General features: G+C 40.6%; 1 protein-coding gene across 1 annotated transcript; it reads left to right on the top strand.

The window, feature by feature from the left end:
- The first annotated feature begins 275 nt into the window (after positions 1 to 275).
- Positions 276 to 20,742, top strand: plek2 (pleckstrin 2). Its single transcript, XM_072567859.1, has 9 exons — positions 276 to 338; positions 2,589 to 2,753; positions 5,467 to 5,648; positions 8,491 to 8,582; positions 11,298 to 11,485; positions 12,248 to 12,349; positions 14,325 to 14,408; positions 17,907 to 17,988; positions 20,033 to 20,742. Exons 1-9 carry the CDS (start codon positions 291 to 293, stop codon positions 20,158 to 20,160), a joined length of 1,071 nt encoding a protein of 356 aa, XP_072423960.1. The 5' UTR covers positions 276 to 290; the 3' UTR covers positions 20,161 to 20,742.
- The last annotated feature ends 1,748 nt before the right edge of the window (positions 20,743 to 22,490 follow it).

Raw genomic sequence — 22,490 nt, 5'->3', positions numbered from 1 at the left:
CTCAAATCCAACGCACTTCACTGTTTCCTGTGAAAGGTTGTTGTGTCCTTCTGATTTTCTTACCAGCCATAAAGGGAATGTTTTATTCACAACACCTGCTGGTCAAATCCTGTTTCTGAAGTAACCTGCTGGAGGCAAACATTACTCAGAATTAGTCATACAGACTGTAAACAAGGTGTGGAGAGGATGGTTGACTCATCAGCGTGTCTCAATGAGGCATTTCCTGCAATATTTAAAGCTTGGCAATTTGGTCCTGAGCACAGAGGGAACCTGGATATTTGGCAGTTAACATGCAACGAGAAACAGCTGTATCAAGGGAGGGATTCTTGGTGAAAAGGGTAAGAGAATCTGATTTATTATCTCTCATTTGACCTGGTAAAATAATTCCCGTGCCAGTACTGCTTGATATTTACAGTGACAACCTTAAAACTGAATCAGTGGAAATCATGATTGCTTTGAATCTGTAATTAGTGCTGGGAGGAGTTTGAAAATATTTTCAGCGTACTGTAAAAATTCTGCCATGTAAAATTAAAGCCTAAACTTCACACAGAAATACTTTCTGATACTTCTGTTCTTTTTTTCTATATTTTTTTCACTTTATTAGCTGCTGCTTTGGTTTCTTTAAGTTTGTTTCTCCCCAAATTCTTTCATCGTTTGGACTCCAATGCACATAATACTTGAGTATTTGCAAGTTGGGGATTGAAACACTCCCTCACTAGTTTTTCTTCCCACTCTCATTAATCACCACTGGTATATGTTGCCTTTCTTGGAGGTGAGAGACAATTGTATCTTGTTGCTCTTTCCATGATGTGGCACTGAGGGGACGGAGATTATTTCTTCTTGCACAGTCGTGATACTAAATCACTGAGGCTGAGGCTTGTAAAACCTCTCTTTATCGCCATGTTTGTCTGGAGAGCTGTTTAGTCTTTGTTCAGGAGGCAGAGACTGCAGTCTTTTATGTGGTTATTGGCACCATTCTGAAAAGCAGAATTGAAGCAAGGTGACACAGGCAGTGTTAGGACATTTTCTTTGTTATCTCATGTAGGCACAATGGGCTGAATGGCCTCCGTTTGTGCTTTTCTGTTCTATAATACCATCATTCTCCCGACTGTGTGACCTGGAGGTAAAAGAAAACTGAAGTACAGTCCCAGGAATGTGAGAAGATATATTGCTCCATTGGTCTTTAACCACAAGACAGTGTGAGGGGAATATTTGATTGCAGAAGGAGTCATAGCTAAAAGAGCTAATATCCAAAGATGTCCAACTGGAGACGATGGATCCAAACTGGAAGTACACTTGACCAGTTTTGTTTCATAGGCAGATGTGGGTACTACAGATGCTGGAGATCAGAGTCAAGATTAGAGTGGTGCTGGAAAAGCACAGCAGGTCAGGCAACATCCGATGAGCAGGAAAATCAACATTTCATGCAAAAGCCCTTCATCAGGAATGAGTTTTGTTTCTTTTTTCTCTGATCCCTAGGGCTGATGAGCAGGTCCATTATAATCTCAGCTGCTGAAATGAATTAACCATCATTTGGAATCTTATGAATGATTCAATACTATATCACCAGGAGTAAAATGTCAGAGGAAAGAAAAGTCTGTTTTCTCCCCACAACGTGTCTATTCGGTGTACCAATTCAGCCTGTTGTCTTAAATATAATAGTTCAATGCACCATAGGATTGTGTTAATGCAAAAGGAAAATAGCAACCAAAGAACACTTGAAAAAATACATTGAGAATGTTATTTTCATGTTCATTGTTTATTGGGTTTTTTTGTGCTGCTTGTAGGTTCTTGTTGATATTTCTTGTCTGTCTTATCATAATTTGATGCAATGAGTTCCAACTGCGATTTTTGCAATTAACAATTAAGCATGATCTGAATTAGTCAGGATTTCAAGTTTGTTGTGATAATTTAAATGTACAGGCTAGCTACAGTCAAAGGCAAAATGACTCCAACTGCAAAAGTCAATCCTCTTACGCCTTATGGATCATGGACCCCCTGCCTCCTCACCTTGTCCCACATTCACAGAGTGGTGCCCCTCCAGCTAAATATAATAATTACATCTCTCTCTACAGGAGAGAGATGCTAAACATCCTTTGTGGATTATAGCTAATTAAATGCTCACATACCTTCATAGGTATGCACTCAAAGCAAGTCATTTAATTATATAGATGCATTGTGAAAAACCTGTCTCGTACATGGTTGTCATCCTGTTTAATTGTCATAATTTGGTTTGAATGTGAATTCTCTACTAAGCTAGTCAAAGAGCTAAACATTATTTCTTTTTCTTTTAAATTATCAGATAATGAATAAGGTATTTCTTACAGCACAGGATTTAAGAATTGACATCATTTAAGCAGTGCTACCTGCTTAGAGATGCAGCTCCGTTTCCACTGGTTTGTTTCATAGAACAATGAACATTACACTATAAAGAATGCTCTTGTCCCCGATTTATTAAAATTCAGTGCTGATGTGGATAAATACATTTTCTTGTGGAAAAAAACATTTAGATGTGTATTGGCCTAGTGTGAAGTTTCTGTACTTTAGGGTTTGCTTGCAAGATTTTTAAGATAAACTTTTATTTTCAGGGTCACATTGTTCACAACTGGAAAGTGAGATGGTTTGTATTGTCCAAGGACCAGCTTCTCTACTACAAAATAGAAGGAGGAAAGAAGGAGTCTCGTCCCAGACGCATTATTTCTCTGGAAGGATGTACTGTCCACTGTCCCTGTATGGATTATGAAAACAGGCCGGTAAGAACTACAAAACATGCTGTTGTCTAAATCCTTGTTTCTTTTAACTGCAATTTTACAATTGAATATAAAATCTCAATTGGATATTCCTTTCTGAAAGTTCCTTCATTGTTCTGGAAATTCACAATCCCTGGTTGGCTTTCTTTGCCCCATTCCTCCCAGGACCACTAAGCCATGGTTGCTTCTTCATTATCACTTCAACTGAGTTGTCATCCTACTTATAGAGTCATAGAGATGTACAGCATGGAAACAGACCCTTTGGTCCAACCCATCCATGCCGACCAGATATCCCAACCCAATCTAGTCCCACCTGCTAGCACCCAGCCCATATCCCTCCAAACCCTTCCTATTCATATACCCATCCAAATGCCTCTTAAATGTTGCAATTGTACCAGCCTCCACCACTTCCTCTGGCAGCTCATTCCAAACACGTACCACCCTCTGTGTGAAAACGTTGCCCCGTAGGTCTCTTTTATATCTTTCCCCTCTCACCCTAAACCTATGCCCTCTAGTTCTGGACTCCCCGACCCCAGGGAAAAAACTTTGTCTATTTATCCTATCTATGCCCCTTATAATTTTGTAAACCACTATAAGGTCACCCCTCAGCCTCCGATGCTCCAGGGAAAACAGCCCCAGCCTGTTCAGCCTCTCCCTGTAGCTCAGATCCTCCAACCCTGGCAACATCCTTGCAAATCTTTTCGGAACTCTTTCAAGTTTGACAACATCTTTCCGATAGGAAGGAGACCAGAATTGCATGCAATATTCCAACAGTGGCCTAACCAATGTCCTGTACAGCCGCAACATGACCTCCCAACTCCTGTACTCAATACTCTGACCAATAAAGGAAAGCGTATCAAACGCCTTTTTCACCATCCTATCTACCTGCGACTCCACTTTCAAGGAGCTATGAACCTGCACTCCAAGGTCGTCTTGTTCAGCAACACACCCTAGGACCTTACCGTTAAGTGTATAAGTCCTGCTAAGAATCACTTTCCCAAAATGCAGCACCTCACATTTATCTGAATTAAACTCCATCTGCCACTTCTCAGCCCATTGGCCCATCTGATCAAGATCCCATTGTAATCTGAGGTAATCCTCTTCGCTGTCCACTACACCTCCAATTTTGATGTCATCTGCAAACTTACTAACTGTTCCTCTTATGCTCGCATCCAAATCATTTATGTAAATGACAAAAAAGTAGAGGACCTAGCACCAATCCTTGTGGCACTCCACTGGTCACAGGCCTCCAGTCTGAAAAACAACCTTCCACCACCACCCTCTGTCTTCTACCTTTGAGCCAGTTCTGTATCCAAATGGCTAGTTCTCCCTGCATTCCATGAGATCTAACCTTGCTAATCAGTCTCCCATGGGGAACCTTGTTGAATGCCTAACTGAAGTCGATATAGATCACATCTACTGCTCTGCCCTCATCAATCTTCTTTGTTACTTCTTCAAAAAACTCCATCAAGTTTGTGAGACATGATTTCCCACGCACAAAGCCATGTTGACTATCCCTAATCAGTCCTTGCCTTTCCAAATACATGTACATCCTGTCCCTCAGGATTCCCTCCAACAACTTGCCCACCACCGAGGTCAGGCTCACCGGTCTATAGTTCCCTGGCTTGTCTTTACCGCCCTTCTTAAACTGTGGCACCATGTTTGTCAACCTCCAGTCTTCATAATTATCATAATTCTGTATGGATGTGAATTCTCTATTAAGCTAATCAAAGAGCTTAAACATTATTTGTTTTTCTTTTACTTTGATCAAATTGTGAGCCCAGAAAGTTCTTACAGCAGAGGGACTAAGAATTGACACATTTCATGCGGTGCAACTTGGGACCACCTTCCAGGATGAGATCATTTAACAGCATAGACAAGAACTGCTTGATTCCAAAAGCATTGTTTTACAATGATACAGTGCATTTAGACCCTTGACAGATCTGTATTCCCTCAGCAATGTTTGAAGGAATGCAAATTGCACAATTGTGTTACATAATCAGTATTATTTAATCATAAGATGTGGGAGTCTTTTGCAAGGCATTGAATAGACAGTGGTGAACTGCCTTCTTTAACTGTTGCAATCTCTACAGTGTAGGTGTATACACACAATGTGATGAGAGAGGGAGTTCCAAGAATTGGTGAAGGTGAAGGAACAGTAAATACTTTCAATTCAGAATAGTGTGTGACTTGAGATATTAAAGCTGGTGGTGTTCCCATGTTCCTGCTATGTTCCAAAAGCTAAAAATCATGGGTTTGGGAAAATTTGTTGAAGAAGTTCCAGCAATTTGCTGCAGTGCATCTCATGCATAATGCTTGCTGCTCCTTACTGTACTGGTGGCAGATGCTGCTGCTTTGAGGGGGCTGCTTTGTCCTTGATGAGTGCTGGATCTGCACTCGTCCATGCAAGTGGAGAGTATTCCATTACACCGCAGACTTGTGTTTTGTGGAAAGGCACTGGGAGGTCAGAAGGTGAGTCACTCACTACAGAACACTTGCCTCTGACCAACTGTTGTAGCTGCAGCATTTATATTCCTGGTCCAGTGTCATTTCTGCTTACTGGGAAGTCTCCAGGATGTTGATGGTGGAGAATTCAGTGATAGTATTGCTGTTGAATGTCAAAGAGAGGTGCCGAGATTCTATTGCTGGAAAGTTTTGTCACTGAGCACAAGACTTTTGAAATCAAGTCTGAAAGAAATATTCACCTATATTCCAGCTGGTGATTAAATTGAAGGCAATAAATTCTGTTGAGCATTTCCTCGAAGCTTCTTCCCGCGAGCAGCGAGATTCTTGGGCTGCGGACATTCAAAAAATGATCAGAGCATCAAATCCAGAAGGGCAAGAGCAATCAAATGGTTCAAACATGGCCTTTGAACTACCGGCAAATATTTGCCTCAGGTAAGCATCACTCCTCTGTTTCATAGCTTTTAGTATATCTTGATTTCCTCTCCTCAATATTTTTTCCATCTGGTTCATAAATTGCTGTCTTATTTCAGAGGATAGTTCTACATGGGCTGAGTGACAATGAAGTCCTACCAAATTGCCATTCTATTTGTGAAATTCATCTTTACACTTTGATAGGATATGGGCATCACAGGCAAAGCCAATACTTGTTGCCCATCTTTAATTTAACTTCAATTTCACCAGTTTCCTCATCTCCCCTCGCCCCCACCTCATCCCAGATCCAACCCTCCAACTGGGCACCACCCTATTGAATTCTCCCACCTGTCCAGCTTGCTTCCCACCTCTCCGCTCCACCCTCCGCTCTGATTTATCACCATCACCCCCCACCTGCATCTACCTATCACCTTCCAAGCCACCTTCCCCTCAGCCCTACCCATCCCCCCCCTCATTTATCTCTCAGCCCCCTTCCTGCATTCCCACCCCCAACATTCCTGATGAAGGGCTTATGTCCAAAAGGTCGACTCATCTGCTCCTCAGATGCCACTTGACCTGTGCTTTTCCAGCACCACACTTTTCGATGCCCGTACTTAATTGCTGAGTGACTATTTCTGAGGGTAGTTAGGAATCAACCACATAGCTGTTAATGCACAGGCATATAAAGACCAGATGCAGACCTCCTTTCTATGGTGAGATTTGGTGATTATTATGGATATTGTCAGGGTCACCATTACTGTGATTATCTTTATATTCTTGTTTAAAACATACACAATACTTAGGGATCTTGATAGGACTGATTTGGAGAGCACAATTCCTCTTTTGGGAGAATCTAGAACTATTTGTTGCAAAACTAAGAGGTTGTCAGAGATGAGGTAATTTTTTTTCTCTCCAACGGTTGTGAGTCTATTGAAACTATTCTGTTATGTTTACTTTAGTGATAGAAAGGGATAGGTGTATACCACTGGGCAAGAGTTACAGCTGGGGGATAGGCAATTATGATGCGATTAGGCAAGATTTAGGAAGCATAGGATGGAGAAGGAAACTGCAGGGGATAGGCACATTAGAAATGTGGAGCCTATTCAAGGAAAAGCTACTGTGTGTCCTAGATAAGTATGTACCTGTCAGGCAGGGAGGAAGCTGTAGAGCGCGGGAGCTGTGGTTTACGAAGGAAGTGGAATCTCTGGTCAAGAGGAAGAAGAAGGCTTATGTTAGGATGAGATGTGAAGGCTCAGTTAGGGCGCTTGAGGGTTACAAGGTAACCAGGAAAGACCTAAAGAGAGAGCTCAGAAGAGCCAGGAGGAGACATGAGAAGTTGTTGGCGGATAGGATCAGGGTAAAACCTAAGGCTTTCTATAGGTATTTAAGGAAGAAAAGAATGATGAGAGTAAGATTAGGGCCGGTCAAGTATAGTAGTGGGAAGTTGTGTGCAGAGTCAGAGGAGATAGGGGAAGCACTAAATGAATATTTTTCAACAGTATTCACTCTAGAAAATGACAATGTTGTCGAGGAGAATACTGAGATGCAGGCTACTAGACTAGGTGTGATTGAGGTTCACAAGGAATAGGTATTAGAAAACCTGCAGAGTGTGAAAATAGATAAATTCCCTGGGCCAGATGGGATCTACCCTAGGATCCTCTGTGAAGCCAGGGAGGAGATTGCCGAGCATTTGGCATTGATCTTTAAATTGTCATTATCTACACGATTAGTGCCAGAAGAATGGAGGATAGCAAATGTGGTTCCCCTGTTCAAGAAGGGGAGTAGAGACAATCCTGGTAATTATAGACCAGTGAGCCTCACTTCAGTTGTTGGTAAAGTGTTGGTAAAGGTTATAAGAGATAGGATTTATAATCATCTAGAAAAGAATAATTTGATTAGGGATAGTCAGCACGGTTTTGTGAAGACTAAGTTGTGCCTCACAAACCTTATTGAGTTCTTTGAGAATGTGACCAAACAGGTAGATGAGAGTAAACCGGTTGATATGGTGTATATGGATTTCAGCAAGGCATTCGATAAGGTTCCCCACAGTAGGCTATTGTACAAAATGTGGAGGAATGGGATTGTGGGAGATATAGTAGTTTGGATCAGTAATTGGCTTACTGAAAGAAGACAGAAGGTGATGGGAAATGATGGGAAATGTTCATCCTGGAGTCCAGTTACCAGTGGTGTACCACAAGGGTCGGTGTTGGGTCCACTGCTGTTCGTCACTTTTATAAACGACCTGGATGAGGGTGTGGAAGGGTGGGGTTAGTAAATTTGCAGATGACACTACGGTCGGTGGAGTTGTGGATAGTGACAAAGGATATAGTAGGTTACAGACAGACATAGATAAGCTGTAGAGCTGGGCTGAGAGGTGGCAAATGGACAAGTGTGAGGTGATTCACTTTGGTCGGAGTAACCGGAATGCAAAGTACTGGGCTAATGGTAAGATTCTTGGTAGTGTAGATGAGCAGAGAGATTTCGGTGTCCAGGAATCTGAGAATTTTGAATTTAGATTTGAAAAACCATCTAGAAATCTGAAGCTGGTAACAATAATTTGTCCATGGACCTTAAAACTCAACTGCTTACTAATTTCTTTCAGGGAAGGAAATCTGCCACACTATTTGATCTGGTCTATTTGTGACACCAAACCCACATTAATGTTGTTGACTCCTAATTGGTCTCTGAAGTGACCCACAAAGGTGTCAGTTGGACTAAAGCTACTTTCAGCAATTCAAGGAGAAGTCTCTCACCAAATTCTCAGCACATTTAGGACTGGGCAATAAATATGTTTCCAGCAGCACTCCACATCTGAGAATGGATAAATATATAAAATAAATAATACCATCTTCTTAATTTGTAGTCATTTAATCATTGACATGCAAGAGTCCAACAGTGGGATCAAAGAGATGACAAATGGCGAATATGGGAATACCTACAAACTGTGTTTCACAGGTAAGCAAGGCAATGAGGAAACTTGGAGAAGGTTCAAGTTTAATTTTACAATTTCTCTGTCTAATTTTCTTCCCTCTCCATCTGAAGATGTAGCTCCACACAGTCCTCTTGTACCACGTTCAAATGACCATTCACATGTGTACTTTGAACAATGAGCACTAACAAGCTGTTTGACTTTGTTTGGGATCACAGTAAGCCTTTATACTTTCCTCATCTGACTCCACTCCACCCCCCCCCCCCCCCCCACCCACTGTACAATGTACATCTCCCAGTCACAGTGACTTGGTCAGCTATGAAGGATGGGTGCCTTGGTTAATTCCCCTCCATCTCTTTTGCTTTCTCTTCCCAATAGTTCCATTTCATCCAGAAGGTGATAAGACCTGCAGCTATTTCGATGACCATTTGCATTGGTTTGCAGACCCATCAAATGTCATTCAGTTTTAGTGGTACTTATTCACTTTAGTTTAATAATAATAAAGGATTTATTTTGATTCAAGCACTTAAAACATTTTTGAATAACATCATGATTAAATAGAGTCACATTGACTTAATCCCATGTATCCATTGTGGTTCCTATTCATTTATTGCCCCTTCAGTCATCTGCTGAAATTATTCTTAAATGGTGACTTGTTCTCTCCTTTGGTTACTAACTGATTCTTACAGACTGACACACTGTGTCCAAAAGGTGATGCTGCTTTCAGGATGAATTAGCCTTCTATCGCTGCTATTTTATTCCAGGCCCCTGAATTGCTGGAAACAATCTCAATTATCTTTGTATCAGTTTTGAACACCTTCATCAAATTGCACTATTCTGATAAAAGCAGTCCCAATTCTTCATGTCATACTTCATGTTGCATATCTCTCATGTTTAGTTTTCTTCAGAACAATGCAGAGATGTCATTAGTTTCTGAATGAGTTGTAACTTTATCCAACATTTTATATAATGTTTAAAATATCGATTTAAATGTTTAAAAGTAGCTTCTGTGTAATTTGCTTATTTTGTTCTGAGTTAATACTCAAGGTTTAACTAATCAAACAGAGTGAGCATAGACTATTCACTAGACTCTCACCATGAAACACAGAAGAATTGAACACACTATTTGCATTTATATTTCCTCATGTCAGGTGGCATTCTAGCTTAGCATATTTCCTATACTATAGAACTCAAAACTACACACTATCCTCCACTAATGCTTCATCCAGAAGTCTCAATACACTATGACTTCTTTTATAGCTGCAAAAGGACAAACAATTATTTAGAAAACTTGACCTGTATACAATTGAAAATTAGCTTATTTTCTCTACCAGTTCATTCACAGTGTATGCCAATTAATATTAATTAAACAAACAATTTTCTTAATATTGACACAAGGTGGCTGTTTAGGGAGCTATAATCTCCCCGTGTAAATTAATTTAAAAGGCGGAACTATGTTAAGGAAAGCACAAGAAGTCGCCTTTATAGTAATTATTCTGTGAATTCAGATTTTACTTCTGGAAAAAAATTATGGAAGTATTTGGATCCTGTTTGGAATCTTTTCACAGTGAAAAATGGAGACAGTAAGTCAAGTCATGGATCAGTCACAATGTTATTGAATGACAAACACTGTGGATTGCTAAGTGCTCTTGTCCTTTTTCCTAAAAGAGCACATTTTGTCAGAAGTCAGAATAAAAGCGACATTAACAGTTGAAGAAGTTATGCACGTCAACGGTATTCAGTGTCAGTGTAGTTTCTGGAAAATGCAGTGTTGTTACCCAGAGTACAAAAATACTGCACAGAACTTGGGAAACAAAAAGTATTTGCGGGTGAAATCTTGGTTAAATACATATGAAATATAGGTTTGATAAAGGAAGAAAAGCTGTCAAACTTCTGTGAAATTCAGAAAAATTGAATGGCTGAGCAAGGGTGGATGGTTGGCAATGACAGGAATACAAGATCAAAAGTAAGTTATTCAGCCCATTCACCTTCTCTGACATTTGATATGATCAATAGGGGGTACCTTTTACCCCATATTATCCCCATAACCATTTTTGCTATTAGCAGAAAAATAAATCAGGAACTTTGAAAATGTAGGGCTGTATTTGGTGAACATTTTTTTTCTCATTAACCTTTAATGCAAGACTTGTGACCGGCTGCTGTTGTTTCTGGATTTGACCTTCACTGCTGAATACTAGAGTTTCCGTGTCCTTTGACTGTCAGGTGTCTCTGTAATTCTCTTGTTGTGTTCATGGGTGTGACTAGGCAACACATTTGAATTCCCAATTTGTGTCAACATCTGATACTCTAAATTGTTCATGTTTGTTTTCATTTGGTAACTAATTCTTGAAAAGATTGGTTTTTGAACATGGCGTGAGAAAAGCCAAAGACTATTGTCCCTTTTGGAACAGAAGGTCTTTTCTTAAAAAAAAGAGAGAAAAAGGAAACAAAATGAAATTAGTGTATAGGTTTTGCAGTGTGATTCTTTCAATAAGACCTTAGTTTTAAAGATATCATTTTAGATCATAGGCCCACAGTTTGTTTTCAACCTGACAGCTTGGAGAGCTATGACTCTCCATATTCTCAGTGAGTCAGGCTAATTATCTCAAACAAACGCCAAAAACGCTGGAAAAGCACAGCAAGTCTGGCAGCATCAATGAAGAGAGAGACCGAGGTAACATTTCGAGTCCAACTATGACTCGTTTGCTAATGTCTTAATATCTTCATTCTTCTCTCCATAGGCTCTACAGTGATTGACTGGCTGGTGTCCAGGAATGTTGTCAATTCTCGTTCAGATGGTGTCACTTTAGCATCCCTGCTAATTGAAGATGACCTCATTAAACCAGTCGGAAATAAAAGTACAAAAGCTGTTTGGAATATTGCTGGCACAGAGCAGTTTCTCGATGATTCAACTGCACTTTACTGTTTTGTAAGTTTCCTCTAGTGTATAGTGCTTTTTTTTTCCTTTTGTCCCTGTGCATTTCCTCCTCTTCTAAAGATATTTTGGGAATATAGTGCCAGTGTACATCCAGCATGCCACCCAAGTTAGGGATGTTAATCCTGGTATGGGATGTGAATTTCCAGACACTGCTCGTAACAACATGATAGAATTTTTTTTTCTCCTTTACATTTCCTGCTGCATGGATGGGGCTGGATGCTGTATAGCTATGTTTTATTCTGCCCAACTCTCAAGAGGGTAGCATTGCAGTACTGTTACTGACCGAGTAATCTCAAGGTCCAAGCTAATGCTTTTGAAATGAATTCAAGCCTCGCTATGATACATGTGGAAATTTAAACTTAATAAATTTGAAGTAAAATATTAGTCTCATTATTGTTGGTAATCATTAAATTACCAGATTGCCAGAAAAAAAACCTATCTGGTTCACTAATGTTCTTTAGGGGAAACAACCTCAAATCCTTACTGAATTTGTTCTATCTATGCCCACAGAAATATGGTTAACTTGCTAATCCATTTCAGAGGATAGTTCAGAGTCAATCAGTTCAAGGATAACTCGGGATGGGCATTAAAACTGGCCTTACCTGTGATGGTGATAGCCCAAGAATGGTTTATGATTAAATTATTTCCAGTACAGATGTGGTAAGAATTGTGCTGGTGGTGGTCTGGGGTGGAAGGTAGATTCTAGACTGGAAGCTACAAAACCTTAACTTTTGTATTTTGCATTTACTGTAGGCAAAAAATGAGAGGAAGACCGATAGTTCAAATGATAAGATTGAAATACCTCAAATGGAGCTTAGTGGCAAGATTGTGAAACAGGGGTTTTTGATGAAACAGGTAACTTGAATCCTGATCTATGTTTCATTTGGCTTTAAATGCAAATGTTTTGCAATTAACTGTTTTAAATTGTACCTGTGATTTAAAAAAAACACTGCCTTCTCTCAGAAAATCTGCATGACCATTATTTAATTATGACTCTCAATGCCATCTATGACAATGTTTCCCAGAGTTGATACAATAATTGCTACAGTTTTAAATTGAATTTGTTAATGAAGTATTACACACCAGAAAGGATAGAGGTCAATTCCTGGTCACTACCAAGTTCCTGATAAACTTGCCGAACAGCTAATTATTCAAAGGTCACTGTTGGAAAGTATTACTGTGTGGATGTCTGTTAAAGGGTCAAGTCTGGTTGTACATCTCACTCAGGATGACTCATCTCACACATGAGGAATGGCCACTTTGATACTGTTCAGACACAAATTGATGCCCCTTGTGCTTATTTCCCTCTTCACTGACCTATTAAGAGTGATAGACAGAGCTCACTGAAGGAGGTTAGCACTGGTTCAGGGATTGTGAGGGTGCTTTAACATGGAGTATTACTTTGGGTCTTAGTTACAGCCTTTTGTGCTGTTGGCATAAATTTTAATGCATGGAGCATTCAGCTCTGATGGTCTGCTACAGGGGCATTTCTTGATTGAGTTGGCAATCCTCTACCTGTTGAGAATTTGGTTGGGAGTGGAGGATGAGGTGGGGAGCAATGTTGCTGCTCTCTTTGCAAAATGCTACATTGCTCCACAAATGTGGCTCCAGTAGGCTGCCTGACTATGGCACAGCAAATTGATCCAGTTCCTCAACCAGGAAACCTCCCTGGCAATGGGAATGCATCAGCAAGCCACCTTTCTCCAGTCTCTGATATTATCCCAATCTGCTTGCCTCCTATCTCATCTCCAAAGGGATCAGGAAAATCAAACTTTCTAAATAGTGGAAACAAAAACAGAAAATGCTTGAAAAGCAATTCAGATCTGAGGAAGGGTAACTTGACCTGAAACATTAGCTCTCATTTCTCTGCACAGATGTTGCCAGACCTGTTGAAGCTTTTCCAGCAATTTCTGTTTTTGTTTCTAATTTACAGCATCTGCAGTTCTTTTGGGGTTGTTTTTCTAAATAATGGATTTGGCCTTTTGTGTATTTGCCAAATAAAGTTAAAATCAGCCACTTTGAAACTTTAGAATGGATCGTTCTTTTATTTAAGACCTTGTTTTAATTAGATGTGACATAACAGGAATGGTTAAAACGTGCTTACATTTTCACTTATTACACTGGTTGGTTTGCAAATTGAGTGTATGTACTTGCTCAGACATTAATTCTATTGCGGAATAGCTAGTATGATTAAATATCCATAAATCTGCTTCAAATGTGCTCAAGATTTGAATTTAAATGTGGATCTTATCTGTTGTGTAAACCAAAGTTTTGTGGGGAGCCAGTGAAGTGAAGTATGTTATTTTATCGATGGAAAGGCTAATGATACTTATTAGATCTTAGATTAGATTTATTAGATTCCCTACAGTGTGGAAACAGGCCCTTCGGCCCAACAAGTCCACACCGACCTGCCGAAGCGTAACCCACCCAGACCCATTCTCCTACATTTATCCCTTCACCTAACATTACGGGCAATTTAGTGTGGCTAATTCACCTGACCTGCACATTTTTGGATTGTGGGAGGAAACCGGAGCACCCGGAGGAAACCCACGCAGACACGGCGAGAATGTGCAAACTCCACACAGAGAGTCGCCTGAGGAGGGAATTGAACCCGAGTACTCTGGTGCTGCGAGGCAGCAGTGCTAACCACTGTGCCACAGTGCCGCCCGTACTGCCAGACCAAATTGTGTTCTATCTCAATACATTCCAGGAGCTGTTGTACAACCTGACTCTACCTGTTAGAATGTTATGGAAAATTATATTATCTCTAAAACATTAATATTTCTCACTTCCAGACACCTGAACATTATGAATTTCTCTTCTCATTTAGGGACACAAAAGGAAGAATTGGAAAGTGAGAAGATTTGTTTTGAGGGCAGACCCTTCATATCTGCATTATTACGATCCCTGCAAGGTTACTATCATGTTTTTATTAACTTGCATTTTCTCTGCAGCTCTAGCTGCCTCTGTCACACCACTTGAGGAGTGATAAGACTGGTTCTCGTACTGGAGTGGGGTATCCACTTTGAATATCAGCCCATAATTTGGACGTATGTTCCCCTCAACTGCATCCCCTCCCCACCCCTTACATCGAAACCCAGCTAAGTGTTAATGCTCTGATACAACAGCAAAATAATGTAGAAGTCTGGAATAAAACAAACTTATGCTGGAAATATCGAGCAGCACAGCTAGCATCCGTGGAGAGAGATACAAAATTGATTTAACATGTCAGATCAAATATTTTTCATCAGAACTTTCATCATTGGGTTTCTGATGAAAGGTCATCAAACATATTAGCTCTATTTCTGTCTCTACAGATGCTGCCAATATTTTCAGCATGTTTTGCTAAATGCTATCATTCTTTTATTACTAATTTAGATACTATATGACAGCAAGCACAGGACATGAGTCATTAGCTGTTCAGAAAGGCAAACAATGGTACTTCATACTCACATTTAGCTCTTTATGTTGATCTAGCCACATTCACATTTTTTATAAGCCCTACAGTGTGTGAAAACAGGCAATTCAGCCCAACATTAGTCTACACTGACTCTTCAAAGAGCATCCCACTACTTAAGAACGGTGGTAAAGAAAAGTCAGGGAACTATAGACTGGTGAGCCTGACATTGGTCGTGGGCAAGTTGTTGGAGGGGATCCTGAGGGACAGGATTTACATGCATTTGGAAAGACAAGGACTTATTAGGGATAGTCAACATGGCTTTGTGCGTGGGAAATCATGTCTCACAAACTTTATTGAGTTTTTTGAAGAAGTAACAAAGAGAATTGATGAGGGCAGTGCAATGGACATGATCAATATGGACTTCAGTAAGGTGTTTGACAAGGTTCATCATGGTAGATTGGTTAGCAAGGTTAGGTCTCATGGAATACAGGGAAAACTATCATTTGAACAAACAAAGAACAAAGAAAATTTACAGCCCTTCGGCCCTCCAAACCTGAGCCAATTCAAATCTACTGTCTAAACCTGTCACCCAATTCCTAAGCATTTGTATCTCTCTGCTCCCCACCTACTCATGCATCTGTCCACATATATCTTAAATGAATCTACCGTGCCTGCCTCTACCACCTCTGCTGGCAACACGTTCCAGACACCCACCATCCTCTGTGTAAAGTACATTTGGATACAGAAATGGCTTGAAGGTAGAAGACAGAGGGTGGTGGTGGAGGGTTGCCTTTCAGACTGGAAGCCTGTGACCAGTGGTATGCCACAAGGATCAGTGTGGGGTCCACTGCTTTTCATCATTTATACAAATGGTTTGGATGTGAACATTGGAGGTATAGTTAGTAAGTTTGCAGGTGACACCAAAATTGGAGGTGTAGTGGACAGTGAAGAAGGTTACCTCAGAGTAAAATGGGATCTTGATCAGATGGGCCAATGGGCTGAGGAGTGGCAGATGGGTATTTGGGTAAATGTGAGGTGCTGCATTTTGGAAATGCAAATCAGGGCAGGACTTATACACTTACTGGTAGGTTCCTAGGGAGTGTTACTGAACAAAGAGACCTTGGAGTGCAGGTTCATAGGACTTGAAAGTAGAGTCGCAGGTAGATAGGATAGTGAAGAAGGCGTTTGGTATGTTTTCCTTTATTGGTCAGAGTATTGAGTACAGGAGTTGGGAGGTTATGTTGCAGCTGTACAGGACATTGGTTAGGCCACTTTTGGAATATTGCATGCAGCTCTGATCTCCCTGCTATCAGAAAGATGTTGTGAAATTTGAAAGGGTGCAGAAAAGATTTACGAGGATGTTGCAAAAGTTGGAGGATTTGAACTATAGGGAGAGGCTGAATAGGCTGGGGCTATTTTCCCTGAAGTGTCAGAGGCTGAGGGGTGACATTATAGAGGTTTATAAAATTATGAGGCGCATGGATAGGATATACAGACAAGGTCTTTTCCCTGGGGCGGGGCAAAGATTTAAAAAGGACCTAAGAGACAACATTTTCACTAAGTGTGGTGCATGTATGGAACATGCTGCCAAAGTGGTGGAGGCTGGTACAATGACAACATTTAAAAGGCATCTGGATGGGTGTATGAATAGGAAGGGTTTAGAGGGATAGGGGCTAAGTGCCAGCAAATGGGACTAGATTAGGATAGGATATCTGGTTGCATGTATGAGTTGGACTGAAGAGTCTGTTTCCATGTTGTATATCTCTGTGATACCCAGAGTCACTCCCCTACCCTATACCTGGAACTCTGCATTTCCCACAGCTAATCCATCTAAACTTCACATCTTTGGAATGTGGGAGAAACCCAGAGCTCCCAGAGGAAAACCACACAGACAGTCACCTGAGGCAGGAATTGAACCTGGGTCCCTTGCACTGTGAGGCAAGAGTGCTAACTACTGAGCCACCTGTGCTGCCTGAACACCTACAATATTCAAAATGATCTGTCAGTTGTTGCTCAATGAGTAACAATCTTCCCCGTGTGTCAGAGGGTTGTAGGTTTGAAACCCACTGCAGTCTCAGGATAAACATGTGCAAATTTATGACTAAGATGTGGAGGAATTTCTCCCCTGCGAGGGTTGAGATTGTTTGGAACTCCTTGCCACAGGGAGAGCTGTGGAGGCAGAGTCCTGATGTATATTTAAGGCTGAGATATACAGTTTCTTGGTCAGTAGGGGAATTAAGGATTACAGAGAAAGGGCAGGAAAGTGGATGTGAAGAATGTAGTTCAGCCATAACCCTATTGCAGAGTGGAGCAAGCTCAAAGGGCCGAATAGCCGACTCCTATTCTTATTTCTTATGCAGTAACTTAAGCACAGTCTTGGCTGACACTCCTGTTTAGTGCCCAAGGAAGAGCCGCACTATCGGAGTTGCTGTCTTTTGGGGTTTCAAAGCTGAATTTTAATCTTCTTTACCAGCTAATGCTTCATTAGCAAAAAAGGATGCAGATCTCCAAACAAAAGTCCTCTGAAATCCATCAAATCTCATCCACCTTTCTCTTGATGTACTCTTGTTAACCTCTACCTCACCGGAGGAACATGGTGGCTTGAAGGAACGACCGACAAACTTTTCATACTCCCGGTAGATACAGCACAATGAAAATGCAGTATGGCCTGCCACAAAGATGAGAAACTTCATGAACAGGCTCTCTGCTGCGTCTGCCAGGCTACCTATGTTCTGGATGTTGCTTGACTCTGTGACTATGTAAAACAGCCAGAGAGAGAGCAGGGGTGTAGCACTGTAGCCTTGCTTCACTGTAATCCAGTTCCTCTATGTAGAGTTTGTTGAGACTGTGTCCTATAGAACGACAAAAGTCTGGAACATTGGAATTAGAAATTTGACTGTAACTTGCATTTAATGTGTGTTTCTGATACTTTTAACACTCCATAAAGTAACTTTGAGTAAATAGTGGAAGATTTTTCTCAATTGATCTGAAGTAACTGTCTTACATCATTAGGAAAAAAATGATCAGCCGGTTGGTGGATTTTCACTTCGGGGCTGCTTGGTGTCTGCTTTGGAAGACAATGGAATCCCACCAGGTGAGAGTTGTTTTTTCATTATTAAAAACAGGTCAAGGTAGATGGATCAGTTCAGCAAAATTTCATTGTAAAATTAAATTGTGTGAAAAATTACAGTAACATTATGGTCAGTCATTCGTGAGTTATGAACAAAAGATAATGTCCAAACCAACTATCTGGTAATTTGCAAGCTACCGTCAAAAATAAAAAAAAACTCTTGGATTATCATGAAAAACAATTGGTTTTTCAGGGAAGAGATCCTGTAATTCCTGCAGAACCCGGCTCAGCCTCCCACAACCTGGTTGACTCTTAATTGCCTCTGCAATATCCCAACAAGCTGCTCAATTATCAATGCAGTTACTAATGAAGAACAATGACGATTATCTTTTTAGGAAGACAATAAATCAGGACTTGCTCATATCACCCACATTTTGAGAACAATTTGTAAATCAAATACTTATGAAAAGTTTAGTTCTAAGACAAGCATGGCAACAATCATGGACCAGAAATTAAGCTGGTTTTCCACTGTTTAAGATACTTAGATTAGATTACATTACAGTGTGGAAACAGGCCCTTCGGCCCAACAAGTCCACACCGACCCACCGAAGCTCAACCCACCCATACATTTACCCCTTACCTAACACTATGGGTAATTTAGCATGGGCAATTCACCTAACCTGCACATCTTTGGACTGTGGGAGGAAACCGGAGTACCCGGAGGAAACCCACGCAGACACGGGGAGAACGTGCAAACTCCACACAGTCAGTCGCCTGAGGCGGGAATTGAACCCGGGTCTCCGGCGCTGTGAGGCAGCAGTGCTAACCACTGTGCCACCGTGCCGCCCACTTAATGAGGAGTATGTCTGCAAAGTGTACAACCTATGGGTTTCATTTCACTATATTAAGGAATAAAGCAACACTTCCCAAATTTTCTACCCCTTGGTGAAAACTTAGAGCTGGAAGAGTTAGGAGAAGCAACCTGTGAGAGCAAAAGGGAAAAGGATGCCTTCACATGGAGTCCCAGCCCCCAGTTTGGGAAGCCCAGATTTAAAGACGACACCATGATTCTCTTACCTGTTGGAGAGGTAGCTCTCCACCAAGTTAGTGTTAAGTGAGATGTCAACTTTGACAATGTAAGTAAGATGTAGCAATGTGCAGCATATACAGTGAGTTTGAAAATAGGAGGTTATCTGATATATTTATCTGATAACTGAGAATTTATATAACTCTGGTTAGGCCCCGTTTAGAATACTGTGTCCAGTTTTGGGCCCCATACCTCAGGAAGGACATACTGGCACTGGAGCGTGTCCAGCGCAGATTGACACAGATGATCCCTGGAATAGTAGGCCTAACATACAATGAACATCTGAGGATCCTGGGATTGTGTTCGTTAGAGTTTAGAAGGTTGAGGGGAGATCTAATAGAAATTTACAAGACAATGCATGGCTTAGAAAGGGTGGACACTGGGAATTTGTTTCCGTCAGGTGGGGATACTAGGACCTGTGGGCACAGCCTTAGAATTAGAGGGGGTCAATTTAAAATGGAAATGAGGAGACATTTCTTCAGCCAGAGAGTGGGGGCCTGTGGAATTCATTGCCACGGAGTGCAGTGGAGGCCGAGACGTTAAATGTCTTCAAGGCAGAGATTGATAAATTCTTAATCTCGCAAGGAATTAAGGGCTGTGGGAGAGTGTGGGTAAGTGGCGTTGAAATGCCCATCAGCCATGATTGAATGGCTGAGTGGACTCGATGGACCGAATAGCCTTACTTCCACTCCTATGTCTTATGATCTTATGGTCTTACAGTCTTACTTTGTCTTTTATTAACAACTGGTAGAACTGCATTGAAAGGCAATAAAAAAGGAATTACAATTGTGTTGGTCCTTTCCAAGTTATGATGTTCCTTGTTTTAGAGATTTCTAGATCTCTTCAAAGCTATGGCTTGTATTTGGGAGCTACAAAGATTGGCTCACCCAATCAGTTTTTACTATCTTGAGGAAGAAAAACTGTCCTTGTTTTGATATAGCAAGCATAAATGTTTATCTTTCTGATTATTCAATCTTTCAGGAATAAAGGGAAATGTTCAGGGTAATCTCTTCAAGATCATAACCACAGATGATGTGCATTATTACGTTCAAGCCGGTTCCCGTGCTGAAAGGTCAGAGTGGATCCAAGCAATCAAACAAGTGACATAGACCTTGTACAAAGGTGCTTGCAGTTGGAGTTAAGAAGAATAACAAAGAAAATGAATTGAAGCAAAATTTCAATAAGGAATTCCAATTCATGATGTTTGGATTTGTTTTTTGTGACATATCACAGAGAATGCAGTCATGAAAATGAAAACATTTTGTTAAATATTATTTCTTTCTCACTCACTCTTTTACCCCCACACCTATACATATATATATTTGCCAAACATACAATTTGCCAAAAAGGATAACCTTTTGTTGACAATATGCTCTCTCTTTCTGTCGGAGTCGAGTGAACTTAGTAGACTTTGGACATAAAGCAAAAACAAAAGGAGGAAAATCTAGACATTGGATTAATATTTGCTAATTATCCATCTGTTAATATTTTATAAATGAGTTACCAAATTGAGATTGTACAGCCTTTGTGTACAGAAACAAGAAGTTTCAGACAGGGGAGGTCTTGTAATTGTATTTAATTTTCCAAATTGTTATTTATGCACTTTATTTTTTTAGATGTAATTTTTCGTTCCTTTTTTGTCATGTTGTTGTTTTACTGTGTACCCAAATATAAATACTTTGTGGAAATAACTGACATACTTGAATTTTTGCTTATCTCTTTTACATGGTGCTGAGTAATACTCTTTTTTTTAAAATTCACTTGTGGGAGATGGGCTGATCTGTGGCTTTTGAATGTAATTAAGAGGATAAAAATCTAATAATTAAAAGAGAAAGCTGAATGTTTAGAAGTCATTTATCTCATCTCTGGTCAATCTTGAGTCAATTGATTCCCACCAGTGAACAGAGACAAGTTTGCTACAAATGATTGTTTTCCTGATCTAGCAATTGATGGTGAGGGTGAGAATGAACCAGGTTTTCCACTCCTGGCTGCTGTCCAGTGCCAACTGGTGGAAGCTGATATCTTTTAGAGGAACGTAGCCTGATAAAGCTCTTTTTCTCGGTGCATAAAGATTCCAATCAGATGGCTGATTCCACATCATCCCACTGTTGTCAATTTGGGCTGAGTTAGAGCAGAAATCAAAAACAAAGGCTGAAGGAAACCTCAGCAGATTTGTTTTTTTTTATCTCCTTCTAAATGAACTTAGCCAATGAGCAAGTGATGCTGTCCAGAGAATTAAGGTTACAAGCTGAATCCTTGCTGTACTGTTTGAGTTAAACTCAGCATGAGCAGCAGGAAGGGTTTTGGCTAGGGTTGGGAGATTCAATGAAGGTTCTTACACCTTATTGCTTTCCAAATACCCCCGTTCAGAGTGAATGTGAAGTTAAAAAAAAGCTATCTTTTATTCTGATATCTTCCCCCACAAACCTTGCCACGTGGATAGTGTGTGATGGACATGCTTGTTAATGAGTGGGTAGTTTTGGGTAAGATTTGGACAGAGTGAGAGGGAGAGTGAGAGTGTTCTTCAGATGAAGGGTAAATAGGAAAATTGGTTCAGACAACTGTTTAGTTTGATAGGGTGGAGATAAGGAAAGGAACTTTTTTTTTCCCACCCCTTTAATGGGTGACCTCCTTGCTAGGTAGTATGGTAACACAGAAACAAACAACTCTCTGGAGACTTGCTATTAACGTGGGAGACCAGCAAAAAGATTGAACTCCATCTTTTTCTGAACCAATCTTTGCATATCTGTCCTTTCTCATTAAGGGAGGTTCTTGGCAACGCTCAAAAAGGTTCATCTGAAACAAATCTATTTTTGTCCTTGTCCATATTTAGATCCAGCAGATTGGTGAATAATAAACAGAAAGCCTGATTGATATTACCCTGATTGATACTGCCTGGAAAGAAAGATTACTGAAAAAGAACAAGTTCATTGATATTGGTGATTTGCAAAAGTGTGCTTCTGATGGCTGTTTTAAAAGTGCACTGTCTCGCACTGTTATTTTGTGAGATTTGTTGAAAGTACCAATAAAACAGACTTACACAAATTAAAACTCCAGAATATGAACAATACAATTAATATTCCAATCACCAACCCATGTTTGGTGCATTCTTGGTGCAGAAGGCTTCTGTTGACTGTGTCTTCAGGGCTTCATGTAGCGTACAAATATGAACAAGCACGATCAGGCATGGTGACTCAGCCGTTAGCACTGCTGCCTTAAAGTGCAAGGGATTTGGGTTCAATTCCAGCCTCGGATGACTGCCTGTGTGGAATTTGCACATTCTCCCTATGTCTACTTGAGTTTCCTCCGGGTTCCTCCCAAAGGCCAAAGATGTGCAGGTTAGGTGGATGGGCCATGCTAAATTGCCCATGGTGTCCTGCGTTGTGCAGGTTATGTGGATTAGCTAGGGGGAATGCAGGATTACAGGGATAGGGTGGGG

The sequence above is a fragment of the Chiloscyllium punctatum genome, chromosome 4 (assembly GCF_047496795.1).
Source record: "Chiloscyllium punctatum isolate Juve2018m chromosome 4, sChiPun1.3, whole genome shotgun sequence".
Taxonomy (NCBI): domain Eukaryota; kingdom Metazoa; phylum Chordata; class Chondrichthyes; order Orectolobiformes; family Hemiscylliidae; genus Chiloscyllium; species Chiloscyllium punctatum.
The sequence above is the reverse complement of the archived record's forward strand: the minus strand, read 5'-3'. Positions and strand labels throughout refer to the sequence as shown.